General features: G+C 35.2%; 1 protein-coding gene across 1 annotated transcript in view; it reads left to right on the top strand.

The window, feature by feature from the left end:
* ncana (neurocan a) overlaps nt 1-25,044 on the top strand; it is a 63,829-nt gene that overhangs the window by 13,018 nt on the left and 25,767 nt on the right. Inside the window, exons 2-7 of the mRNA XM_016531767.1 lie at nt 6,302-6,585; nt 10,923-11,050; nt 13,127-13,408; nt 16,126-16,242; nt 18,360-18,821; nt 24,711-25,043. Of these exons, the coding sequence (XP_016387253.1) occupies nt 6,302-6,585; nt 10,923-11,050; nt 13,127-13,408; nt 16,126-16,242; nt 18,360-18,821; nt 24,711-25,043 (1,606 nt within the window). The remainder of the gene's footprint in view (nt 1-6,301; nt 6,586-10,922; nt 11,051-13,126; nt 13,409-16,125; nt 16,243-18,359; nt 18,822-24,710; nt 25,044) is intronic.

Genomic DNA, 25,044 nt, shown 5'->3' with positions numbered 1-25,044 from the left:
CTAACTATAAAAATGGATGCAATTATTATAAAACGATTATAATAAATTATAATGAGTTATTAAACAATTATAGTATAATGACAAGGATATAATAAAATGTAAATGGTATTTTCATATTTGTAGTATTTGTTTTACTGCCTTTTATACTCATGTAAATAAAGCTTTTTTAAACAAATACAGTAAAACATTACATACAGTAATTATAATCAACATTATGCTAATGATAATTTAAGGACAAAATGGACTTCGTTTTCTTTATGATTTCTTTGGGCTTCTTCTGTGTTTTGGTCAAATTCAGCCGTACGTGTTTGAGTTACGTCTCATTAGGAAGGAAAATGACTTGGTTTTTGCGCAAAGACAAAGCCGTGGGGGGTGAATGCATCTAAATGCAGATTTGAGCTTTTATCACTTATATCATTATTCAAATGCTGGGATATACACTCATCCCTAAATCCATATGGAATGAAGAACTGCAATTGATTTTCTATGCGTTTCCCGCAACAGATAATTGAGGTAGCAGCGAAGAGCGTGGATTTGGGAGATTAGATCATCCGTTCATCTTCCCTTCTCACTTAAAGCAATATTCCAGGTTATTACATTTGCATATCTGTGGACGGCATCTGTGTGTAAAAACCAGTGGGAAATGTGTTTACAGTAATGCACTTACAACGCAAGTCTAGCAGGCAGTTCATCACAAATAAATGTTAAACATACACAACTATCACAGTGTTTCTATCACAGAGTCTCTATCAGACTTTTAAAATAAGTCACCAAGGCTGCATTCATTTGATACAAAATACAAAAAAATCAGTAAATTGTGAAATATTATTGTCATTTCAAATAGCTGTTTTCTATGTGAATATCTGTTAAACTGTGAAATAGAAAATAGAAAATTTGAAATTGAAATATTTTCTAACATTATAAATGTCTTTACTGTCACTGTTGATCAATTTAATGCATCTTTGCTGAATAAAAATATTAATTTCTTACTGATGCCAAACTTTTAAACAATAGTGTACATTTTTAACTTGTTCCATGAGGTTTCACTTGACATCTTTAACAAAACTACAAGCTTCACATTTTAAATCCTCTTTAAAATCAAAGGACTGTATTACTGTAAACACAGTTTTAAAGGCTGGGGAATGAAAGAGGTTGAAATGGTTGTGACTGAAAACATGCCAACTGCTGTCCATACTTGAGTTATAAATAACCTGGAGTATAAAATAAAATGTGTTGTTTTCCAGTATTGACTGAATAATGGTGTTGCATGTTCAAATTTACAGTGGATCTCTCTCTTTTCTTGGGTTTAGATTATTGGAGTTGTACGGGATACCTTTACATTCACATTTATGCATTTAGCTTTTAGACGACAAAGCCTTGACTGTGTTCCTACTGTATTTACAGTGCATCAGTGTTTATTCTGATTCATCTGCTGGGATGAACTGAGAGTGAAGCTGACAGATAACTAAAAAGCTTCAGATGCACATGAACACACATCAGACTGAGATCCAGCTCATACGAGCGAAAATATGATGGAGTTCAGCTGTAAAACTTTTTCGTTTCGAAAGCTTTCCCATTGTTAGAAGAACAAACTCACTTGAGTGTCGGATTGTGAGCTGAAGCTTCATCTTTCTGTTGTTGCTCTCGCATCTCTGAAGTGTTTTAATGAACTGCGCTGAGATCCAGAGCAGACGCTCAGGCTGGAGAACAAATATTATTCATGTGTTTTCTGTGTTTGAGGACGTTACAAAGGCTTTTGCTGTAATAATCCGTCAGGTTTTATGAGGAACAGTGAACTGGGCTTTTCCTTTGTTTGGATCACATCTAAAAAAATCTGAACTTCTCTTGATGTCAAATGAAAAAGAGTCGTATTTGCTTCCTTAAATCACACTCATGTTCTTATTGTGAATGATTCATCAGTGCATGTATTGAAATATTTGTCTTCATAATCTTTCAGCAAAATATAATAACTCAAAGAACTACTTTTCTCTTCAGTTGACATCATCATCATGAACTAAAACTAAAACCATGAAAAGGAATGTTAACTGATAATAAAATAAAACAATATTATTATGTTTATAATTATATTTATTTGTACTTTATATCTATATGTTTATTTCAGTTTTAGTTTGAGTAATTTTAGTTTTGTTTTTTTTAAATTCCAAGGCAACATTTCGTTTTTTGTTTTGTTTTTAGTTTAACTTGAAGTGCTAAAATAACTAAAATGAATAATTAATAAAAATTACAAACATAAAAAAATCATTGCTTGAAATTAAATAAACATTAACTGAAATAAAATAAAATTTTCATATTTATTTAAATGTATATTTATTTTAGTTGTAGTAATTTTAGTACTTAAAGATTTATTTTATTTCATCAAGTTGTCAAGGCACCATTTTTCATTTTCATTTAGTTTAACTTAACTAAAATGAATAATTAATGAAATCTAAAACCATAAAAGTATTTTCATTACTTGAAACAAATAAATGCTAACCGAATAACATAATACATTTTCCTTAATAAATGAAATCATTATTTCAAAACTGCATTTTGTATTTGAATGATTCGCTCAGCAGTCCGGACTACCCTCTGTAGTCTTCTGAGGTCAGATTTGGTAGCTGAGCTGAACCAGACAGTTATTGAAGTGCAGAGGATGGATGATATATGATATAATATGATACAAATGATATAATGAATGATCTGTGGAGTATTTTGAGCTGAAAAATCACAGACACATTCTGGGGACACCTGAGACTCATATTATATATTGTAAAAAAGGGGCATAATAGGTGCCCTTTAAGCCCCGTTCACACCAAGAACAATAACTATAAAGATAATGATATTAGCGTCCACACCAGCGGACGATATCGTCTGTTTATTCTAAGAGCACACGCGTCTGCCGCTTTAAATTCTCCAGCTCGTTACAGCAGGATGGATTCTGATTGGCTGTCAATTATTTGGAAAAAAATCGTTCTGGAACTGATTCCAGCGATATCGTTTCTCTGTGCCTTTATCGTTATAGCTGTGGTGTGGACTCTGCTATTCTTTAATATTGAGAACGATTTTTAGAACTATATCTTTATCGTTATCTTTACAGTTATCGTGCTTGGTGTGAATGGGCCTTTACACACATCTTCAAAACTTTTGCCTCTTTTTTTCAAAACTTTACACACAAATCCAAGAATTGCACACACAAAATGCAAAATGCCTCACATCTCTTGCAAAATGAAGCACTGCATTCAAAATATCACAAACACAATATTCAAACCCCTTTGCCATAATATCAATTCCTGTTAGATTTGTGTGTGTTACATAGAGAATTGTGTGTTGTGTTTTGCAAAAAGTGTTTTATGAAATTGAAAACTGAGTCAAAGGCCGAGAATTAGTGTATGGTTTTGCAGATTTGGTGTGTGCTTCTGCTGTTTGAGTGTCAGCTTTCAGAAATTGTGTGACAAGAAAAGATTTTGTGTGCAAGCAGTTGAAAAAAACTGTAATATTCAATTATTGTAGGCTGCAGAATTAATCAAATGTGATAAAATAACACTGCCTTAAAAATGGTAAACAATAGCTAGAAATTAATAGTTTGAGATTAAGAGTTTGAATTAATAGTTGTTTATGAAAAGGAGCTGATTTAATATTAAATATGATTTAACTGTATTCTTCCTAGACTTAATAAATATTTTATAGCATTACACAGATTTCAGTATAAAATATGATCCTTGTTGTTGTCTAAGCTGAAATAAAGCTATAATAAACTAAAATATAAATATTAGATGAAAAATTTTGGAGAAAGTTAGGAATTAACTGAAATAAGTTTAAGCTTCAGTATTAAAATTAATAACACTGAATTAAAAAAAAAAATCTGTATCGAAATATGTAGGAAAATCTTTAAACAAATAATACAAATTTCAAAAGGATATTATAATTACTAAAACTTTAAAGTGAAAATGAAAACTGAAAATATAAAAATAAAAGCTCATTCGAAAATATTAATAAATACTGTAATAGTATTTAAATAATCTTAAATTGTAAACAAGAGCTAAAAATTGAGAATTTGAATTTATAATTTTTTATGAATGGGAGCTGATTTAATATTCAAAATCCGGTGTTACTATACTTTTCCTAATAGAAGATACTAGATATTGTTAATTGAAATAAATCTGAAATGAGCTAACATATAAATATTAGAAGAAAAATGTAAACTTAAACAAAAACTTTTTGCATTTAGATATTATATTATAAAATTATATTTTTATAATTAATAAATAGAAATTAAATCTAAATAGAAATTTTAAAAATAACTAAAAATGACAACAAATTTGTCAATAACAAAATTATTAAAACCTAACCTAAAAATCAAATGAAAAGTGAAAATATTAAAATAATTTAAAATATTTATAAATAATATAATGGTTTGTAAATAATACTAAAGTAACACTGCCCTGACATTTGTGAACAAATCTAGATTAGAAGAAAAATGTAAACTTAAACAAAAACTTTTTGCATTTAGATATTATATTATAAAATTATATTTTTATAATTATTTTAATACTAATATATATGTTTTTTAAAATATATTTTTACACATTATACTAATGTATAATATGTGTTTTTTAAAAATCATTTTATAATATTTATAAAATAATAGTGTAATGTTTTATTTATACAGCACTTTTGACAGTGGACATTGTTTGAAATCAGCTTTACAGAAAATGACTGCAGTAATAATGTTGTAGGTTCTCTCAGTTCAATTAAGAGAAAATTACAGATCAATATATTTGTCTGTAAACCCCCAGTGAGCGAGTTAAAATTATCGTGAGCAGCAGTTTTCAGATAAACATTGAGGAAAAGCGGCGGCTCGTTATGAGTCCAGGAGTCTGCTGTGAATTAATTACCCTCTCATTACATCCATTCAGACTGTCAATATCAGATTCATTTCAGCTTTTTCCCTCATTTCCCGTCTAACTTTAGCTCGGCTTTATTTTAATTTTCATCAGAGGCTCTCATTAACTGCTTAACTGGCCGTAACTCTTTAATTAGAGCGGTGAGATCGATTACCTGTGAACGAGGGCTGTGTGAATTCTGAGGAAAACAGGTGACACCTAATGAGGGAAATTACGCTAAACCGCAGATAAATCAACTCAAATGTTCTACATAATGTATGCTCTGTTACAGACGATTGATATTTAGTGATATTATTGATTTAATGTTCTGACACTTTTATTGAATTTTATTTTATTATACTATTATTGAACCAAGACTAAATTGAATTGAGCTGAATAATGACACTTGATGATTTAATATTTGATTACTGTACTTTTCCAGGACTTTTTTATACTTATTTTATAGTATTACACACATTTCAGGATAAATTATGGTCTTTCAAACAGTGTTGTTATTGTTAACTAAAAATATTAAAAATTGTGTTTGGTAATTGAACAAAGCTGAAATAAAATAAAATATAAATATTAGATAAAAAACCTAAACTTGAAGTTAGAAAATTCTAAGAAAACTAGAGATGAAATGAAGTTTAAGCTGAAGTAAATTATTTAAAACTAAAATTAAAATAAATTCTATGTAGAAATATTTTTTTAAATCTTATAAAAATGACAAAAAACTAATAGAAATGACAGAAGCACATACATTAGTTTTACTAAAATGAATAAAATTATATATTATATATTAATTATATATCAATAACGTTATACTTTTTATTAATACTTTTTGTAATGAGTCTACACAAATTAAACTCATATTTGTCTTTACAAACTAAGGGACGAGTTGAGCTTTATCGTCATTTGAAACAATTTTAATAAGTGAAAATTAAAGAAATGATAAAAAAATAAATATATTTTTAAAAATCGTCGCCTTGGAATTATAAGGTGTTCTATCTGAGTTATTCACATATTCTTATTCTGGGACAACTTATTTACATTATGTGATGTTTCTTTTGTAAGCTGTGTACATTTTGGACCTTTTTTTTAGAAAACAAAAAGGGTTCTATCTACAGAAGTCTATGGAACACAAACATTTTGAAGCTCAATATCTCAAAACTGCTCAGAATGCTGATAGAACCTTATAATTCCAAGGTGGCGAAATGTTAAATTATTTATTATTGTTGTTGTGGTTATAATTAATAATAATAATAATTGAAAATAATAATAATTTAATAGAAATTGAAATAGTACTTTTATTGATTAATATTATATATTATTATTAATTATTATTTTATTAATACTGTTTTGTGACAAGTGTAAAATAAATGTAAAATATAATAAACTGTTCTGACCTCTTCTAAAAGAGAAAAAAGTATAAGACCACTGAAAAACATGAATATTGGCCAATTATTATCCCCAGTGCTTGTCTGCGCCTCTGGTTGTTTTCTGATGTTCATGTTTCTGTGTTTTCAGGTGTGGTGTTTCACTACCGTTCTCCCGCGGAGCGTTATTCGCTGTCGTTCGACGAGGCCATTCGCGCGTGTGAGGAGAACTCGGCTGAGGTCGCGACCCCTGAGCAGCTGTGGGCGGCGTTTCACTCCGGCATGAACAGCTGTGCGGCCGGATGGCTCAGAGACCAGAGCGTCAGGTTTGACTCATGAGCATCAGTCAGGAAATATCAGAGAGTGTAATAGAATGCTAAAACAAATTATATCTGGGGTTTTTTATAAACTGAGTGTTGAGTCAAACTTGATTGTAACCTGAAACACAATTTTAATGAGTAATAATTAAAATAATAATTTAAAATAATGATAATTTTGAAATAATAATAATTTACTAATAATTTATGAATTAATATTATATATTAATATTTTATGAATGATGTTTTTGTTATGGGTCTACACAAATTAAACTCAGTTTGTAAGGTTGTTCCTGAAGGTTTGCTTTGAGCTTTCAGAAATTCACATATGTATTTAGTACATAGTATACTTAATAGTATATTATTTAGTATGTTTATTTATTTAGTAAATAATAAATATTGAATGCATAATATAAATACATAGATTTTTTTGTAAATAATCAAATAAATAAAATTATTATTATTGTATTATTTTTTATATTGTTATAATTCTATACATTAAATTATTTGTATATTTATTAATTTAGTAAATCATAAATATTAAATACATAATATTAATACATAATATACAATTAATATAACTATAATAAGAAGAATAAGAATAGTTTGTAAAAAGAAATACATTATTTTATTATTACTTTACTATTTTAATTATGCATTGTGTATTAATATTATACATTACACAATGTATACAACAATTATTATTATTATTATTATTATTAATTTAAAATAAAAGTAATATTTTTAAAAGATTTGTTTAGCTAAAGTTTTTATGTATGTATGTATGTATTTATGTATTTATTTAGATAGATAGATAGATAGATAGATAGATTAAATTAAACGTCTCGGTTACGTATATAACCCTCGTTCCCTGAAGGAGGGAATGGAGACGTCACGTCGGTGACCGACGAATTGGGATCTCGCCTGAGAGCCCTATCATCTTCGAGTGTAAACTAAATGAGCCAATACACATTGGCATGCAATAATTGCATCCAGCTGCTGCTCGTCACGATACAAGCATAAGTAGGCAGCAGGTGCAACGCATATTCTGGTTTTCGCTGAGGAGCCGAGCCAGTGACCCGGTGCCCCGTGGTCGTACAGCAACTGTGGTGATGGGACGCGACGTCTCCATTCCCTCCTTCAGGGAACGAGGGTTACATACGTAAAGCGTGAACGGGACAGAGCAGAGGTAGGGCTGGGTCTACCTCCTTCGAGGGCAGCGCTTGCAGGTTCACCACCTGATGCCTGAAAGGCGTGGTGGGAACCGTGGGCACATATCCGGGCCGGGGTCTCAGATAATGTGAGAGTTAGCCGGCCCGAATTCCAGGCACGATTCGTTGACTGAAAATGCATGCAGGTCCCCTACCCTCTTGATGGAAGCCAGCACAGTTAAGAGCACTGTCTTTATTGACAGAGTTCTCAGCTCTGCGGACTGCAACGGCTCAAAAGGGGCCCTCTGCAATGTCTTAAGCACCAGAGGGAGATCCCATGAGAGTACGGGGTTAGGGCGAAGAGGATTTAATCTCCTTGCACCCCTCAGGAAGCTGATGATCAGGTTGTGCTTTCCCAAAGACTCACCGTCTACAGGATTGTGATGTGTGGCAATTGCGGCAACATATACGTTTAGGGTGGAAGGAGACAGCCTTCGCTCCAACCCCTCTTGGAGCACAGCTCTGATCGGGCATCTCCAGGGGTCTTCCCGGTGAGAATAGCACCATTCAACGAAAAGGTTCCACTTCAAGATATAGGCATGCCTCATAGAGGGTGCTCTTGCCGAAGTGATGGTGTCTACCACCGCCTGGGGTAGATCACCTAGGACCTACACGTCCCATCTAGGGACCACACGTGGAGGTTCCACAGATCTGGCCCATCTCTGAGAAAGTAGATCTTTCCTCAGAGGAATGAGCCCAGGGAGGGGCTGTCGCAAGGAGCATCAGTTCCAGGAACCAGGTCCGGTTGGGGCAGTAAGGTGCAACTAGCAGGACCTGCTCCTCATCCTCCCTGACTTTGCACAAAGTCTGTGCAAGTATGCTCACTGGGGGAATCGCATACTTGCGTAGACCGCGGGGCCAGCTGTGCGCCAGTGCATCCGTGCCGAGGGTTCCCCTAGACAGGGAATAGAACAGCTGGCAATGGGACATGTCTGGAGAGGCAAACAGTTCTACCTGTGCAGGTTCACCACCTGATCCCTGAAAGGCGTGGTGGGAACCTTGGGCACATATCCGTTTCAGGATAAAGTGAGAGTTAGCTGGCCCGAATTCCAGGCACGATTCGTTGACTGAAAATGCATGCAGGTCCCCTACCCTCTTGATGGAAGCCAGCGCAGTTAAGAGCACTGTCTTTATCAACTGAGTTCTCAGCTCTGCAGACTGCAGCGGCTCAAAAGTGGCCCTCTGCAATGTCTTAAGCACCAGAGGGAGATCCCAAGAGAGTACGGGGTTAGGGCGAGGAGGATTTAATCTCCTTGCGCCCCTCAGGAACCTGATGATCAGGTTGTGCTTTCCCAAAGACTCACCGTCTACAGGATTGTGATGTGTGGCAATTGCGGCAACATATACGTTTAGGGTGGAAGGAGACAGCCTTCGCTCCAACCCCTCTTGGAGCACAGCTCTGATCGGGCATCTCCAGGGGTCTTCCCGGTGAGAATAGCACCATTCAACGAAAAGGTTCCACTTCAAGGTATAGGCATGCCTTATAGAGGGTGCTCTTGCCGAAGTGATGGTGTCTACCACCGCCTGGGGTAGATCACCTAGGACCTACACGTCCCATCTAGGGACCACACGTGGAGGTTCCACAGATCTGGCCCATCTCTGAGAAAGTAGATCTTTCCTCAGAGGAATGAGCCCAGGGAGGGGCTGTCGCAAGGAGCATCAGTTCCAGGAACCAGGTCCGGTTGGGGCAGTAAGGTGCAACTAGCAGGACCTGCTCCTCATCCTCCCTGACTTTGCACAAAGTCTGTGCAAGTATGCTCACTGGGGGAATCGCATACTTGCGTAGACCGCGGGGCCAGCTGTGCGCCAGTGCATCCGTGCCGAGGGTTCCCCTAGGCTCACTGGGGGAAACGCATACTTGCGTTGACCCTGGGGCCAGCTGTGCACCAGTGCATCCATGCCGAGGGTTCCCCCGGTCAGGGAATAGAACAGCTGGCAATGGGACGTGTCTGGAGAGGCATCTGCAGCTGCAGCCGGCGGCGGGGTGTGCTTGATAGCCTCTGTCTGCTTCTGGGCAGCCGAGAACTGTTGGGCAAAGCTCTCGACTGCATCGCCAAATAGGCCGGCCTGGGAGATAGGGGAGTCGAGAAAACAATATTTGTCGGTCTCCCGCATATCTACCAGGTTCAGCCAGAGATGGCGCTCCTGGACCACCAACGTGGCCATCGTCTGACCCAGGGAGTGCGCAGTGACTTTCGTCGCTCTCAGGGCGAGTTCAACGAAAAGGTTCCACTTCAAGATATAGGCATGCCTCATAGAGGGTGCTCTTGCCGAAGTGATGGTGTCTACCACCGCCTGGGGTAGATCACCTAGGACCTACGCGTCCCGTCTAGGGACCACACGTGGAAGTTCCACAGATCTGGACGCGGGTGCCAGAGGGTGCCCCGTCTCTGAGAAAGTAGATCTTTCCTCAGAGGAATGCGCGAGGAGCATCAGTTCTGGGAACCAGGTCCGGTTGGGCCAGTAAGGCGCAACTAGCAGGACCTGCTCCTCAACCTCCCTGAATTTGCACAGTGTCTGTGCAAGTAGGCTCACTGGGGGAAACGCATACTTGCGTAGGCCCCGGGGCGTCGCGGTGCGCAGCTCCTGCATCAGCCCGGGGTCAGAACTACCCTCGTGCAACTCTTTTAGTGCCTTGGCCTGGTATACCTGCAGGAGTGCCATGGTGAGCAGGGCGGAGGCAGCCTGTCCAGCGGCTCTGTAAGCCTTGGCCGTAAGAATGGACGAGAACTTACAGCCCTTGGATAGCCGCCAATTCTGGGTCAGGCTCGGGCAAGCAGCCGGATGCAATTATCGCATGCCAATGTGCATTGCCTCGTTTAGTTTACACTCGAAGATGATAGGGCTCTCAGGCGAGATCCCAATTCGTCGGTCACCGACGTGACTCGGAGTGACCGACTGAAAGGGAACTGACTTTGTGAAGTTCCTCCTGACGGTTTGGACAGTTGTTTGTGAACTTTAGCAATCACAGCATATCTTTCAGTGTTGATGAAGGACTATTAAACTCCAGCCAGACAGACATGCTTCACCTTGAGCTATTATAAGGATCCTATTATAATATTGTAGTGAAATTATTTATTAGCATCTCCATGACAGCACAGCTTTATTTACATATGGATATTCTCCTCTCCGCAGGTATCCCATACAGAGACCCGAGCTCGGCTGCTATGGACACGCAGAGTTTTCTCCTGGAGTGAGGAATTATGGGAAACGGGACCCTTCGGAACTGTTTGATGTTTACTGTTTCGCCAATGACATGCAAGGTGAGATTCCGGAAAATACGTTTAACATGGACAAATGGGATCAATCAAATGTTTCAAACCATATCCGACTATTATGATAGTACTAGTAACGTCCTGCTCCAGTCGTGCTTGCGAATCAGTCTCTTGTCGATCAGCCACTTCAACCGTTTCATCATCAGACTCCGGTTCGAATTGGTAAGGTACAATCGATACCATCTTTTCTATGTATTGACAAGTCTCCAGGGCTGTCATTCCGTCATGGCAATGGGCGTTTTGTTTCCGACACGCGATGTACGCGTTAGACCAATCCAGAGACAATCTCTCTACGGCTCTGGACCAATCACAAAAGACTGCGCCATCTGACCAATCACAGCAGTGAGGGCTCACGGAAAGGAGGGGTTTAGAGAGACTGATTCAGATTTTTTGAGAAAACCTTTATGACCTTGCATGCATGTAAACCTGTTTTAGGAGACTCATAAAACAATATTAGCAACCTTAAAAATGGCATAATAGGGGCACTTTAATGTAGTTAATGTATTATTGTAATTTAATTTCTATCTATCTATCTATCTATCTATCTATTACAATAACACCACAGAAATGTATGTGGAGCTAATAGTCACAACATATGAATAATTCATAACCGTTTTAAAAAAGGTGCATTTTTAATCATTTACCAAAATCATCATGCCGTAATTTATGGATGACAAATGTTAAGATGCTTTCAGATGTAATAGAAATCAATGTAATGGGTTTTTGACGATGCTGTTTGTTGCATGATGCTGTTTTGTAACATTTATTATAAACTCCCCATACATATTTACTGAAAGTGTTGTGCATTGATTCAGCTGAATGCACAAGCCGTCTGTCCAGTTGTTCTGCTCATGTGCTTGTGCACAGTGTTGGGGGTAATGCATTACAAGTAACGTGAGTTACGTAATCAGATTACTTTTTTCAAGTAGCTAGTAAAGTAACGCATTACTTTTTAATTTACAAGAGAATATCTGAGTTACTTTTTCAAATTTTATTAACCAATGTCTTTGCTGCTGACCTTTGATGATCCAGTTCAACCATACTAATAAGCAAAAATGACTTTACATAAACTAACATTTGTGCTAATTTTTTTTTTTATTGCTAATGAGTGTTGAACCTTCTTCTCCTGTGTTCTACTGTACGGATGTGAATTTACTTTTCCTTCAGCCTGAGGCTTATTCCTTTCACTTTTTGGTGTGAAAGGGCTTTTACATTTGCTAAAAATAGAACTTTTTATATTAAAAACAAACAAGCAAGCCCTGCCCAGATTTAAAAAGTAACGCAAAAGTAACGTAACGCATTACTTTCCATAAAAGTAATGTAATTAGTTACTTTTTTAGGGAGTAACGCAATATTTTAATTCATTACTTTTAAAAAGTAACTTTCCCCAACACTGGTTGTGCAGGTGAAGTGTTTCCCGCCGGTGTTCCTGACAGACTGACTCGCCCGGAGGCCGTGGCTCACTGTGCAGCTCTGGGCTGATGTTACTGTAGTTCTAGACTAAATGTGAACATGCATTAATTCGTCTTGCTCGCAAAAAGACAGATTCAGTATTCATCAAAATGAATTAAAACAGTGAAATGCAAACTCCAAATATGATGCAAACCTGCAATAGTTAAATATCTTAAATTTAAATGTATTTAATCCCATTTTATTAACCAATGTCTTTGCTGCTGACCTTTGATGATCCATTTCAACCATACTAATAAGCAAAAATGACTTTAGATAAACTAACATTTGTGCTTCATTGTTTTTTTTTTTATTGCTAAAGAGTATTGAACCTTCTTCTCCTGCGTTCTACTGTACGTGAATTTACTTTTCTTTCAGCCTGAGGCTTATTCCTTTCACTTTTTGGTGTGAAAGGGCTTTTACATTTGCTAAAAATAGAACTTTTTATATTAAAAACAAACAAGCAAGCCCTGCCCAGATTTAAAAAGTAACGCAAAAGTAACGTAACGCATTACTTTCCATAAAAGTAATGTAATTAGTTACTTTTTTAGGGAGTAACGCAATATTTTAATTCATTACTTTTAAAAGTAACTTTCCCCAACACTGGTTGTGCAGGTGAAGTGTTTCCCGCCGGTGTTCCTGACAGACTGACTCGCCCGGAGGCCGTGGCTCACTGTGCAGCTCTGGGCGGCCGGCTAGCGACCGTGGGTCAGCTCTATCTGGCCTGGAGCTCTGGGCTGGAGCACTGCGAGCCGGCCTGGCTGTCTGACGGCAGCGTGAGGTTTTCCATCAGCTTGCTGCGCTCGGACTGTCCCGCTGGAGAACCTGGCGTCCGAACCGTTTCACCGTCAGAACTGAACAATGGGACGGCGCGCTTCGATGCTTTCTGCTATAGAGGTATGCATTAGCAATTTTGCATGTTACACAGTCGTGCATTACAGAAACCATTATTATTGGTTATTTTTTGATCTAGCCCATGCAATAGGGATTTGATCATGGTTAAGGGATGTTATGAACTGTAAGAGTCCATGGGCCTGTACCATGATGGTGGCTGAACAAACTCAGGGTTACAAGCAGGGTGCGAACTACGGGGGAGCTAGGGGGAGCTCGGCTCCCCTTAATAAGACCTGGGCTCCCCTGAAAACGTGATTTGTGAAATTTTGGGGGGTCTCAAAAAATATTGACAATGTGTTATTTTGACGTGCAATTTCAGTTTTGTGTAATGTGATCATCGTGGATTATTATGTGTAAAATTGCAAAAAATATCATTCATTCATGCATAAATATACCTGTGCTACTTATGACTGCTTTTGTGCTCCAGGGTCACATATAGGTATACAGAGACTCAAAAATCTAAACTCTTATGTAGTCATGTTTAAAGTTTTATCTATTGATTCTAAAGCTAATTTACATTCTATATTATTTGTATATATTTATATTAATTTAAAGTAAAAGATTAATAATTATTATTATTTTAATATGGCTTGTGTAATGGATTACGGCTATAGTAAATATATAAATCATGTAATTAAGGGACAATTTGGGAAGAGATTCATTCAGAACGAATCTGCTGCATGGTTCTGAGGTTATGCGTACATATGAACCGGCGGGATAAGCTAACATACACTTACCAATATGTGGGAGTAAGAGAAGAGCAGACATATGAATAAATCTGACGATGCAAGAGAATAAAGCAAGTAGTGCATACACTTGTAGCTGTTATGTATCTTTGTAAGTCATTGCAAGCGCACGAACACTTGAAAGCGTGACATCAGTCATGAACAGCCTTTCACATGCCCTTTACCTGTGATTCACTGCCAAAGATTAAAAAGTTTGAAAAATATGAATTTAAATACATTTACACAGACTAAAACTAAATCAAAATTTGCTGTCAAAATTAACACTGCTAGCCAGCTAATCTGGCTTCATGGTACAGGCCCCATAATTCTTTGCAACAAAGATTAAATACTCAGTCCATCATAGAATCCATTCATGTAGTATTAGTCATGGTTTTCATGTGAAAATAGTCATAATTTAGTTTTTCAGGTCCATTTTTCACCCTCTGTTTAGAATTAAACATGCTGTTTTTGCTGTTTGTACCTTTAAGAGTTTGGTATTTAAATGACCTTGCAAACCTTGTTTGGATTTATATTTAAATCTTCTGATTTTAATATGTCACTTTGGTGATGTTGCAACTTGTTAGTGTAATGCTGTATTAATAAATAATAATAATAATAATAAGTATATTTCTATATAATTATATTTCTTATATAATATGCCTTAATATTATGTATTAAATACTTATTTACAAAGTAAATAAGTATACTAAATGATATTCTATTAAGTATGCTATGTACTAAATGAATAAATAATTTAATACATAGCATATTTAATAGAATATCATTTAGTATACTTATTTACTTTGTAAATAAGTATTTAATACATAATATTAAGGCATATTATATAAGAAATATAATAATAATAATACTTATTATTATTATTATTATTTATTAATACAGCATTACACTAACAAGTTGCAATTTATTTATTTGTTTATTTATTTTAGTTACAAAAAAAATCGGTAGTAACCCAGAAAGCAATTAGTAAGTCTGATGACTCTCATTTTTCTTAATTTATTTTTATTAGATTTTTTAGTACTTATTGTTTTATTATTAATATAATTAATTTAGTTTTTCAGGTTTAATTTAATTTAGTTTTACTTAATGTAAATTAGTCTTATGCTCATTAGTTAAAATGGGTTGAAAACTAAACAGAAATGAGTAGTATTTTCCAACAAAAGTGTTTATATGAATTTATAGCTGTCAGTATATTATATATAAAACTTATCTATAAATACCTTTGACACATATTCTCCCGTTCGAAAGTTTGGTATCATTAAGCTTTTTTTTTAACAAGTTAATACGTTTATTTAGCAAGGAGGCCTTAAATAGATCAAAAAGTACAGTAAGAGATTTCTAATGTAAATATTATTATTGGAGATGTTCAGCATACTGCACAATATCTACAGTATATTGCATACTTTTTGTAACACAGCTGTAATGGTGGAAGTAATGATAGTTTGCATTTTTAAAATTGCGTAGAGAGGACATACAACCTCACACTCACTTGCAAATAAGCTTCTTTATTTGCATTTTTAAATCAATCTAGTGTGTAAAAGTTTAAGATTGTCTAAAAAGTTGTCGACATTTTGCATACTAAGTTAAATAAGGCAAATAATGGTCAAGATTATGTAAATTTTTTTTTAAATTTGTCTCACTGGAAATGGAAAGTCGTTCACTGCATTATTCAGTGCTGTTTTTGTATTCTTCACATTTATAAATGTAGTCAGATATTCCATGCATTAATAACATTTGCATACTTTGCACAGTATAAAATAGTAGCTGGTATGTCATTCTGTACATATTGATCTAGATTTATTCATCTGACAGACGTTAATCCAAAGTGATTTACAGCGCATTCAAGGTTTACATTTTATCAGCACGTGTGTCTCTGCTAGTCGAACCCGTGACCTTGCCGTTTCTTGCACATGCTCCAGCGGTTGAGTGATGTGTTTGGAGAGAGAATCTGAGTGATTGAATTGAATGTGTCAACAGAAAAGAAAGTGCAGGAGACTCTCACAGGCATCGTGAAGTCCTTACTGAGACCGTGGAGGTACATGACCAGAGACGACAGTTCAGAGGACGCATCCGAATCGTTTTCCTCCAGCAGCGGTACGATTCATTTCAGCGATTACTGGATTATTTGGGTGTTCATTTGTGTTTTCGCTCACTCACTTTCATTTATACTGAGAAGAGTTCATCATTCTTTGCAACAAGATTAAATACTGAATCCATCAGAACTTCTTATTTTTCCCCAGAAGTCCACTTAAAGGTTTTTGCATCAGAGAATAGTTTTTCAGGATCATTTTCATCCTCATTTAGAAATTAAAGGGGACATAACACACAGTTTCACCCAATCTCATGTTAATCTTGAGTACCTTTAAAGTAGTACGTTTTGCATCCTTCATATCTCCAAAGAGTCTTTAGTTCCTCTTCAGGAACTCGAGCTGCGTCGAAAACGCTAGGGGAACGCCGTTCAGCGTGACGGGCTCTGAATCTCGTGTGTAATCAGACTAACAGCTGGGCGAGACGTCACGGCGGTTCAGAGGACGCATCCGAATCGTTTTCCTCCAGCAGCGGTACGATTCATTTCAGCGATTACTGGATTATTTGGGTGTTCATTTGTGTTTTCGCTCACTCACTTTCATTTATACTGAGAAGAGTTCATCATTCTTTGCAACAAGATTAAATACTGAATCCATCAGAACTTCTTATTTTTCCCCAGAAGTCCACTTAAAGGTTTTTGCATCAGAGAATAGTTTTTCAGGATCATTTTCATCCTCATTTAGAAATTAAAGGGGACATAACACACAGTTTCACCCAATCTCATGTTAATCTTGAGTACCTTTAAAGTAGTACGTTTTGCATCCTTCATATCTCCAAAGAGTCTTTAGTTTTCTCATATTTATAAAAGAAAGATACAGTTTACGATTCTCTCCAAAAACAGCCGAGCTCCTGGAGGCTTAATGAAAACTTAATGAAACTTGTACGAAACCGGAAGGAGTGTATTTGGCACAGAAATAATTTGGCCATGTTTAGCATGAGAATCCAACTCTATAACAGTGTAAATAACTCAACATGCATGAAATAGCATTAGACCCCCCTTTAAACTCTTAAACAGCCTCTTTAATTCACCCATCTTTCTTTGCAACAAAATACTGACATGCTAATCAGCAGAACGTCTGTTTTATTTCTAAAGGGACCATTTTTTATCTTTATTTTTTCACAAAAGTGCACTTATAATATTAATCAAGGTTTTTTGCATTAATATAGCTATATTACTTATATTATATTATATATATTATATATTATAGTTATATTTAAGATTTTTTTTTTATTCAGGACCATTTTCACCCTCTCAGGCTGTTTTTGCTGCTTTTCAGTTCTGTTTCTATGACTTTGCAAACATTTTTAGAATGTTTTGATTTAAATTCTACTGATTTAAATATTTCATGTGATGGTACAAGTTTTTGTAGAAGTTAGAATGTGTTGAAAATGATTAAGAAATGTTCCAGCAAGTGTGTTATATAAATTATAGCTGCATCAAAAGTATAAACAAATAGCTTTCTGACAATCAACTATTCAAAAGTTTGGGGTCAGTGTGATTTTATTTTTTTTTTTTTAAAGAAATTAACACTTTTATTCGTGGAGGATACATTAAGTTGCTCAACAGTGACAGTAAAGACTTTTATAATGTTTCAAAAGATTTCTATTTCAAAATAAATGCTGTTGTTTTGAACTTTCTATTCATCTGTGAATCCTGAAAAACAAAATGCATCACCGTTTCCACAAAAATATCGGGCAGCACAGCATTGTTTCCAACATTGATAATAATCAGAAATGTTTCTTGAGCAGCAAATCAGCATATTAGAATGATTTCTGAAGATCATGTGACACTGAAGACTGGAGTAATGATGCTGAAAATTCAGCTTTGATCAATTACATTTTAACATACATTCAGCTGTTTTAAATGGCAATAATATTTAAATGTTTTTCCTGTGTTTTGGATAAAATGAATGCACCCTTGGTGAGCAGAAGAGACTCTTACCAATCTCAAACTTTTGTCGTGTATGTTGGTAAAGTTTGTTATTTATTGTATTCGCAGTGCAGCCAATGAATGAGCAAACTGAATTATTGTTAAATGTCCAGTTCGCTTAGAAAAGTGTCATATCTTGAAAGTAAAAAGTGTTGTTTCGGTGTTAAATTAGCTTGTATCTGACTGTATTCAGACGCACAGACTGCCGGCCAGCCGGACCTGCCTGACCTTCGACCCGCTAACTGGACCGGACAGGTGGATCTGGACAAAGAGCCGCTGATGGCTGCTGAGGGCGCCGAGCTCTCGGCCGAGTATCTGACAGTCCGTCTGCGAGCCGGAGACACGTCTATGGACTGGAGCAGCCAGCTGGACGCCTTCCCAGACAGCCGACAGGTGCTTCCGGATCTGAGTCCTGGCGGCTCGGCCCGAGAGGAAGAGGACGAGGACGAAGGTCTGTCCGGTCAATCCGTGAGTCCTGCGGCTCCTTCAGAGGCTCCTCAAGAAAAGGCCAAGGGTTCCCTCACCAACATCGTCAGCTCGTTATGGAAACCCTGGAGCTACTTGACTGGACGTGAAGCGGAGGCCACGACCAAGAGCACGGCTGCGACGGAGACGCCCGCAACGGACGGCAGACCCACTGCTACGCCCGGATCAGGTAAATATGAAAGAAAAGGGTTTCTGTTTCTGATCTTCACTGTAGCTGAGGACTTCTGACGGATCGGTGAGAGAAATGGATGCGACACAACAAAAACGACTGATTTACAGAATTTTTTCTGAAAGGAAAAATGCATTTTAAGTAGGGCTGGGCGATATTATCAACATCAATATTTGAAGAGTTCAGATGCAAAAGCCTCTTTTGTGCCGTTTGACATTTTCTTCTAAAATGAGCATTTTTCTCAGGATCCTATGTGTAGGTTCAGTAATTTCACTTTAATAGCAATGAATACGTTCTTTTGATATCTGAATATCTGAACATAAACATAGAAGCCCTTACGAAAAAGAAGTTTATTCAAGTGTGCTATTAGTATACTTCTTTTAAACTAATAAATAGGAAAGTATACTTTCAGTCTACTTTTTATGTACTTTTCAGAGATGTGCTTTATATACTTCTCAGAAATATACTTAAAATGACATTTAAGTATACTTGACTTATTGACGTAAAAAATAAATTTAAGCTATACTTAGCGCTTAGGGAATCCATGTTTTCATTGTTATACTGTAGGGGGCGCTATTACACATCTTCTGTACAGAATTTCCAAAACACAAGTGAAGAAGAAACCGAAACAACAGATGCTTCCACATGTATTCTAACACGATCATCAGACATAAAACAGCATCAAAACTGTGTAACGTTATGGAATAAATTGTAGACCCATGAAGAGGTAATGACTGTCAAGCTTTGGGGTGTTGGTTGACTCCATCTACGTTTGGATTATCATTCTGAATACAATTCATAGGTTTTTTTTCAGCTTTTGTTTATTTCTTTATTTTTTTATTTATTAAACTTACCCACATTCAAGTGTTTATAAAAAAGAATGCATGACGCTAGAATAAAATGTTTATTTACAAGCAGATACCCTGTTCTTTTGATGTTTTGTATGTTCAGATATTTATATAACAAAATATATACAAATTAATACCTAAATAGGAACATAGTAGTATACTTAAAGTATGAAAGTATGATGTAAAGTTCACTTAAAGAAAACTCACGAGTATACTTGCAGTATAAAACTAGTATTATATAAACTAGTAGTTTACTGAGATTATACTTCAAAGTGTACTAAAAATGCTACTACAAGTATTTAATTAGTAAACTATCAGTATACCTATAAGTTCACCTTTAGTATAGTTGCAGTACAAACTAAACATTTTGATGTAAACTAGTTGTGTACTCAAAGTTTACTACTGTTATACTTAAAGTATACTTAAAAGTATACTTTTATATACTAGAAAGTGGGCCAATTTAGTCCCAAGGAGTATTGAAATAGTACACTTACAAGTATACTACTAGTACACTGATATTTGTATACTTACTACATAAAGTATACTTAAAAATATACAGTTGCAGTACAAACTAAACACATATATGTAAACTAGTTCAAAGTTTACTACTGTTATACTTAAAGTATACTTAAAAGTATGCTTTTATATACTAGAAAGTGGGCCAATTTAGTCCCAATGTGTATTGAAATAGTACACTTACAATAATATACTAGTACACTGATATTTGTGTACCTACTACATAAAGTGTACTTAAAAATATACTTGAACTTTACTTAAGTATACTTAATAAAATAAACTTGAAGTATACTTATTTTTGGTAAGGGAGCCTGAGAAAAATGCTCATTTTTGAAGAAAATTTCAAACAGCACTTTTTGCTTTTGCATCTGAACTCTATTTTTAAAAATCCACAATATCAATTATACATTTTGAAATAATTTTTGATGTTCCGTCCAGACCGTTTTTACCGCTTGAAGTACTTGAAGTACTGAAATAACAAAAAGTAAATAAACTAAAAATGGTAAATGAAAAATAATTAAAAACTAAACGGACGTATTAAAAAACACAAAAACTAGTAAAAATGAGAAACACAACAAAATTACTAACATTTTAAAATGATAACAGAACATATAAAAATACAATCTTTTTCAGAATATTTACAAAAACTTTCAAAGTATATGTTTTTTTTTTCTTCGAGAAATAGATCAATACTTTCTTTAAAACACTGTAGAAAATAAGAATGCAGCAAAGTAAAATTATTTTGATAAAAATGTAGCAATTTTGACTAAACTAAACTATTTAGAGATACTTTTTTATTATTAAAATCTAAAACAGAATATAAACAAACTAAAACAGAATTTGAAAAAAAAAAAGATTTCATTGGGTGCTAAAAATTTTATTTTTGTTAAACGTTTAATAAATTGTCGTTAACTGGTATGTTTCTTGATTTTGATTAATTAGACATGCTTTTTGATTTCTAAAATTTAATGTAACCATTAAAACAGAATCCAGAAAAGGGTAATTCTAATAATAATAATAATAATAATTGGGGGGGAAATTCATTTTATAGGTTGATTTCTAAAATTTAATGTAACCATTAAAACAGAATCCAGAAAAAAAATCTGAATTTGGGGGGGAAATTCATTTTATAGGGACCTAAAAATGTTTATATTTGTAAAAAAAAAATTTTAAATTGTTGTTAGTATAAGTTCCTTTATTTCTATTAATTAGCCATGTTTTTTTGATTACTAAAATTTTATTTAACCATTAAAACAGAATGGAAAAAATGGAATTCAGAACAAATTAAAATGGGAAAACTGAATTTAGGAACTAGGCCTTACAAATTGAATTATATTTAAGTGCATTAAGTAAAAACAACTTTAATCTGTGTTATTTTAATATTATTTATATACTTTTTTTTTTTTTTACATTTTGAATTATAAATTAGCTTTAAAAAAACTTAAATAAAAATGTTAAATGTTACCTTGGCAACTAACTAAAATAAAATAAGTTGAAGTCACTAAAGTCACTAAAACTGAAATAAAAATAATGTTACATTAAAAAAAAAGCTTTTAAAAAATAGCAGCTCTTTTTTTATGTTTTCCGTTTTAGTTTCAGTCATTGTGTTTTGTGCTTTTGTCATTTTTATAGATTTTTAAAATATTTTTTTTATATAACTTTTAAATATACTGTTGTTAAATAGTAGAAGTTTCATGATTGCACTTTATTAGACATGCTTTTTGTGAAAGCATGGGCCCTACTCAAGTGTGATTTAGTTGCTCGTCATCACTGAGAGAGGGTGATGTTAGTCGGATAAATCAAGCTCCGGTCCAGCGGGAGGAAGTCAGGACAACGAGAGGAGGAAGTTGAGATCATTGATGTTATTCTGTCAGCTTCACTTCAACCACAACCTGAGATTGTGTTCTCCGTTTGTCGAGGAGGGCCGAGCGTTAGAGTTTGAGGATTTGAGTTGGCGTCCTCTCTGCCCTCCTGTCTTCATTAATACAGATACCTTGTTTGGCCCAAACTGAACCCGGCAGCATTAATGTTTAACGGCAAATGGAAACTTACAGTAGGCCTGTCGCCTACATTATTAAAGTCCATTTTCCATGAAGGCAAAATTTCGGCTCTGTCCCAGTGGAAGCTTCATAATTGAGGGTTGAAAGCTTGAGACGGGAAGCCAGAAACTGGAAAAGTGCAACCACACTGTTCACTTAAGCACACTTACTGTACTGTACTGTATGCTCCAGTGCTTTGTGTGGTTTGTTCTGCTGATATACAAGACATACCAAAACCAACAGACAGTTCACTCGATATTTGTGCGCTGTTTTATAATGTGAAGTGTTTCAAAGCACTCATTTGTGAGGGTTCATTTAAATTAGGATGCTGCCTTGGGCCAGAAACAAATGCAGCTGTGAGCGTTTGGCCTGCGGCCGTACTAGCAATCGGTTATTAGCTTCTAGCGATGAAGATTGATTTTGTGCATCGTTGCATTGCGAAATGTGTCGGCATGCAATTCATAACTGAACGCAAGCACATGCACTGGCCAAGTGTTTTTCTCTCACAATTCAGACTCTTTTTTTTTTTTTTCTCATAAATCTGAGTTTATATCTCAAGTTTATTCAAGTTCAATTCAATTCTAATTTCTAACATCTATCTACATATCTAACAATTTTGACTTTTTTTCCTCGCAATTTTGCAGGTGGAAAAGTCAGCATTGCGAGATATGAACTCAGAATTACAAAATGTAAATTTCAAACCATTTTCAAATTTTTCCATCATCATCCACCATCATCATCCCAATTGATTTCATTGCACATTGACCAGTTTTCCTTTGTAACTGTTTACAGTGTCATCAAGTATATGATGCCTAGTGTTTTCAAATCTGTTCATATTTCAAAAGCCATTATTCCAGCCTTACGTGATGAAAATGGTGCATCTTATCACCTTGAGACACATGATTTGAGGAATCATTCATGAACCGATGGAGTTACACACATTTGACATTTGGTTCAGGTCACTAATCTTAAAATGAGCAATAGTAATGATATTAGTGAATCTTGACCACTAACAGACTTGAGAAGAGTCTTAAACGAGTAGATAAGAACTGGAGTCAAGTGAATATGTAATGAGAGTCTGGCAGACGGTTCGCCGCTCTCTAGAGACAAAAAACAGATCGGAGGAATGAATCCAACACAACTGCTGATTGAATAACCCCATTGAATAACTCATTGGAAATGAGTCTTTAACTAATCAGTCTCATTACTGAAAGCGTGTTTTTAGTCTCTACCTTGTTAGTGCTGCTTATTTGCTTGAGGCAAACAGATGAAAAAAGGTTGATATGTGATGATGAATGTGAAATTGACAAAAAAAAAAGACAAAAAATGTAATTAAAATTAAAAAATGACAAAAGCACGTAACAAAAAGACTAAAACTTAAAAATAAAATAAAGGTTTAATTCAGAATATTAATAAATACTATAATAGTATAGCCTGTAATAAAGTTTTAGTGTTATTTTAGAATTATTTATAAGCTACTATTATAGTATTTATTAATATTCTGAATAAAATTATTATTTTATTAATATTTATTGCAAGTTTTAGTCTCTTTGTTATGTGCTTTCATCATTTTTAGTAGTTTTGGATTTTTATTTATATTACTTTTTAACTTAATTTTAGTTTTGGTCATTTTTTGTACTTCAGCTTCAGCTTATATTTCAGTTAGTTGCCAAGGCAACATTTTTCATCGAAGTTTTGTCAGTTAGTTTTTTCATCAAATTTTCATATTTCATTTTATTGCAGCTTTATTTCAGTTAATGGAGAAATTAATTAAGTTTTATTTTAGTATTATTTGTAGGTTATACTATTTATTAATATATTATTGATTATTTTATTAGTATTTATTAACATTTTGAGGTAGCTTTTTGTATAGTTTTAGTTTCAGTCATTTTGGTATGTGCTTTTGTCTTTTTTTATATTTCTGTTTAACTTTTTTTAGTGCTGTCAAACGATTAATCGTGATTAATCACATCCAAAATAAAAGTTTTTGTCTACATAATATATGTGTGTGTGTTCCTGCAGTTTGATTGAGATTAATTGGAATGCACAATGAAAAAGCATGATTTTTGAAACTGAGTTATCTGTTTTTGCAAATGAACTTTTCATATATATATAATTGACTTATTTTATATCTAATTTAGATTTTATTTTAAATCTTAGTCATTTTTTATGGGCTTTTATTATTTATAATTTTTTTAAATATTTCTATTGAACTTTATTTATAATTAACACTATAATTGTATTGTATTTGTCTCTATAGGACTGGTGTCATGGTGGAGCCACTCGTGGCTGCCCAGTCCTTCAACCGTCACTGATAAATTAATCACCTCCTTTCCGCCCACGAGTTCAGTCGTACCGACGACAGTCCCACCAAACGCCACAACAGACGGACCAAGAGACAATCAGACCAGTCGACCCGCACAGGACGGTCCGGCGACGGCGGCCGATTGGATCGTAGTGACCGAAATACCCGAGTGTCTCTATAGGACTGGTGTCATGGTGGAGCCACTCGTGGCTGCCCAGTCCTTCAACCGTCACTGATAAATTAATCACCTCCTTTCCGCCCACGAGTTCAGTCGTACCGACGACAGTCCCACCAAACGCCACAACAGACGGACCAAGAGACAATCAGACCAGTCGACCCGCACAGGACGGTCCGGCGACGGCGGCCGATTGGATCGTAGTGACCGAAATACCCGAGCAGAAAATCCAAACCCCTGAACCCAAAGTCTCCGTCTCGACCGAGAACTTCTCCGGAGAGAGTCGAGTGCTGGAGACGGAGGGCAGCTCGTGGGGCGACACGTACCCATCATCCCAAAC

This window comes from Sinocyclocheilus rhinocerous, unplaced genomic scaffold (assembly GCF_001515625.1).
Source record: "Sinocyclocheilus rhinocerous isolate Xijiao unplaced genomic scaffold, SAMN03320098_v1.1 scaffold2770, whole genome shotgun sequence".
Classification (NCBI taxonomy): domain Eukaryota; kingdom Metazoa; phylum Chordata; class Actinopteri; order Cypriniformes; family Cyprinidae; genus Sinocyclocheilus; species Sinocyclocheilus rhinocerous.
This window is presented reverse-complemented; position numbering and strand designations above follow the sequence as displayed.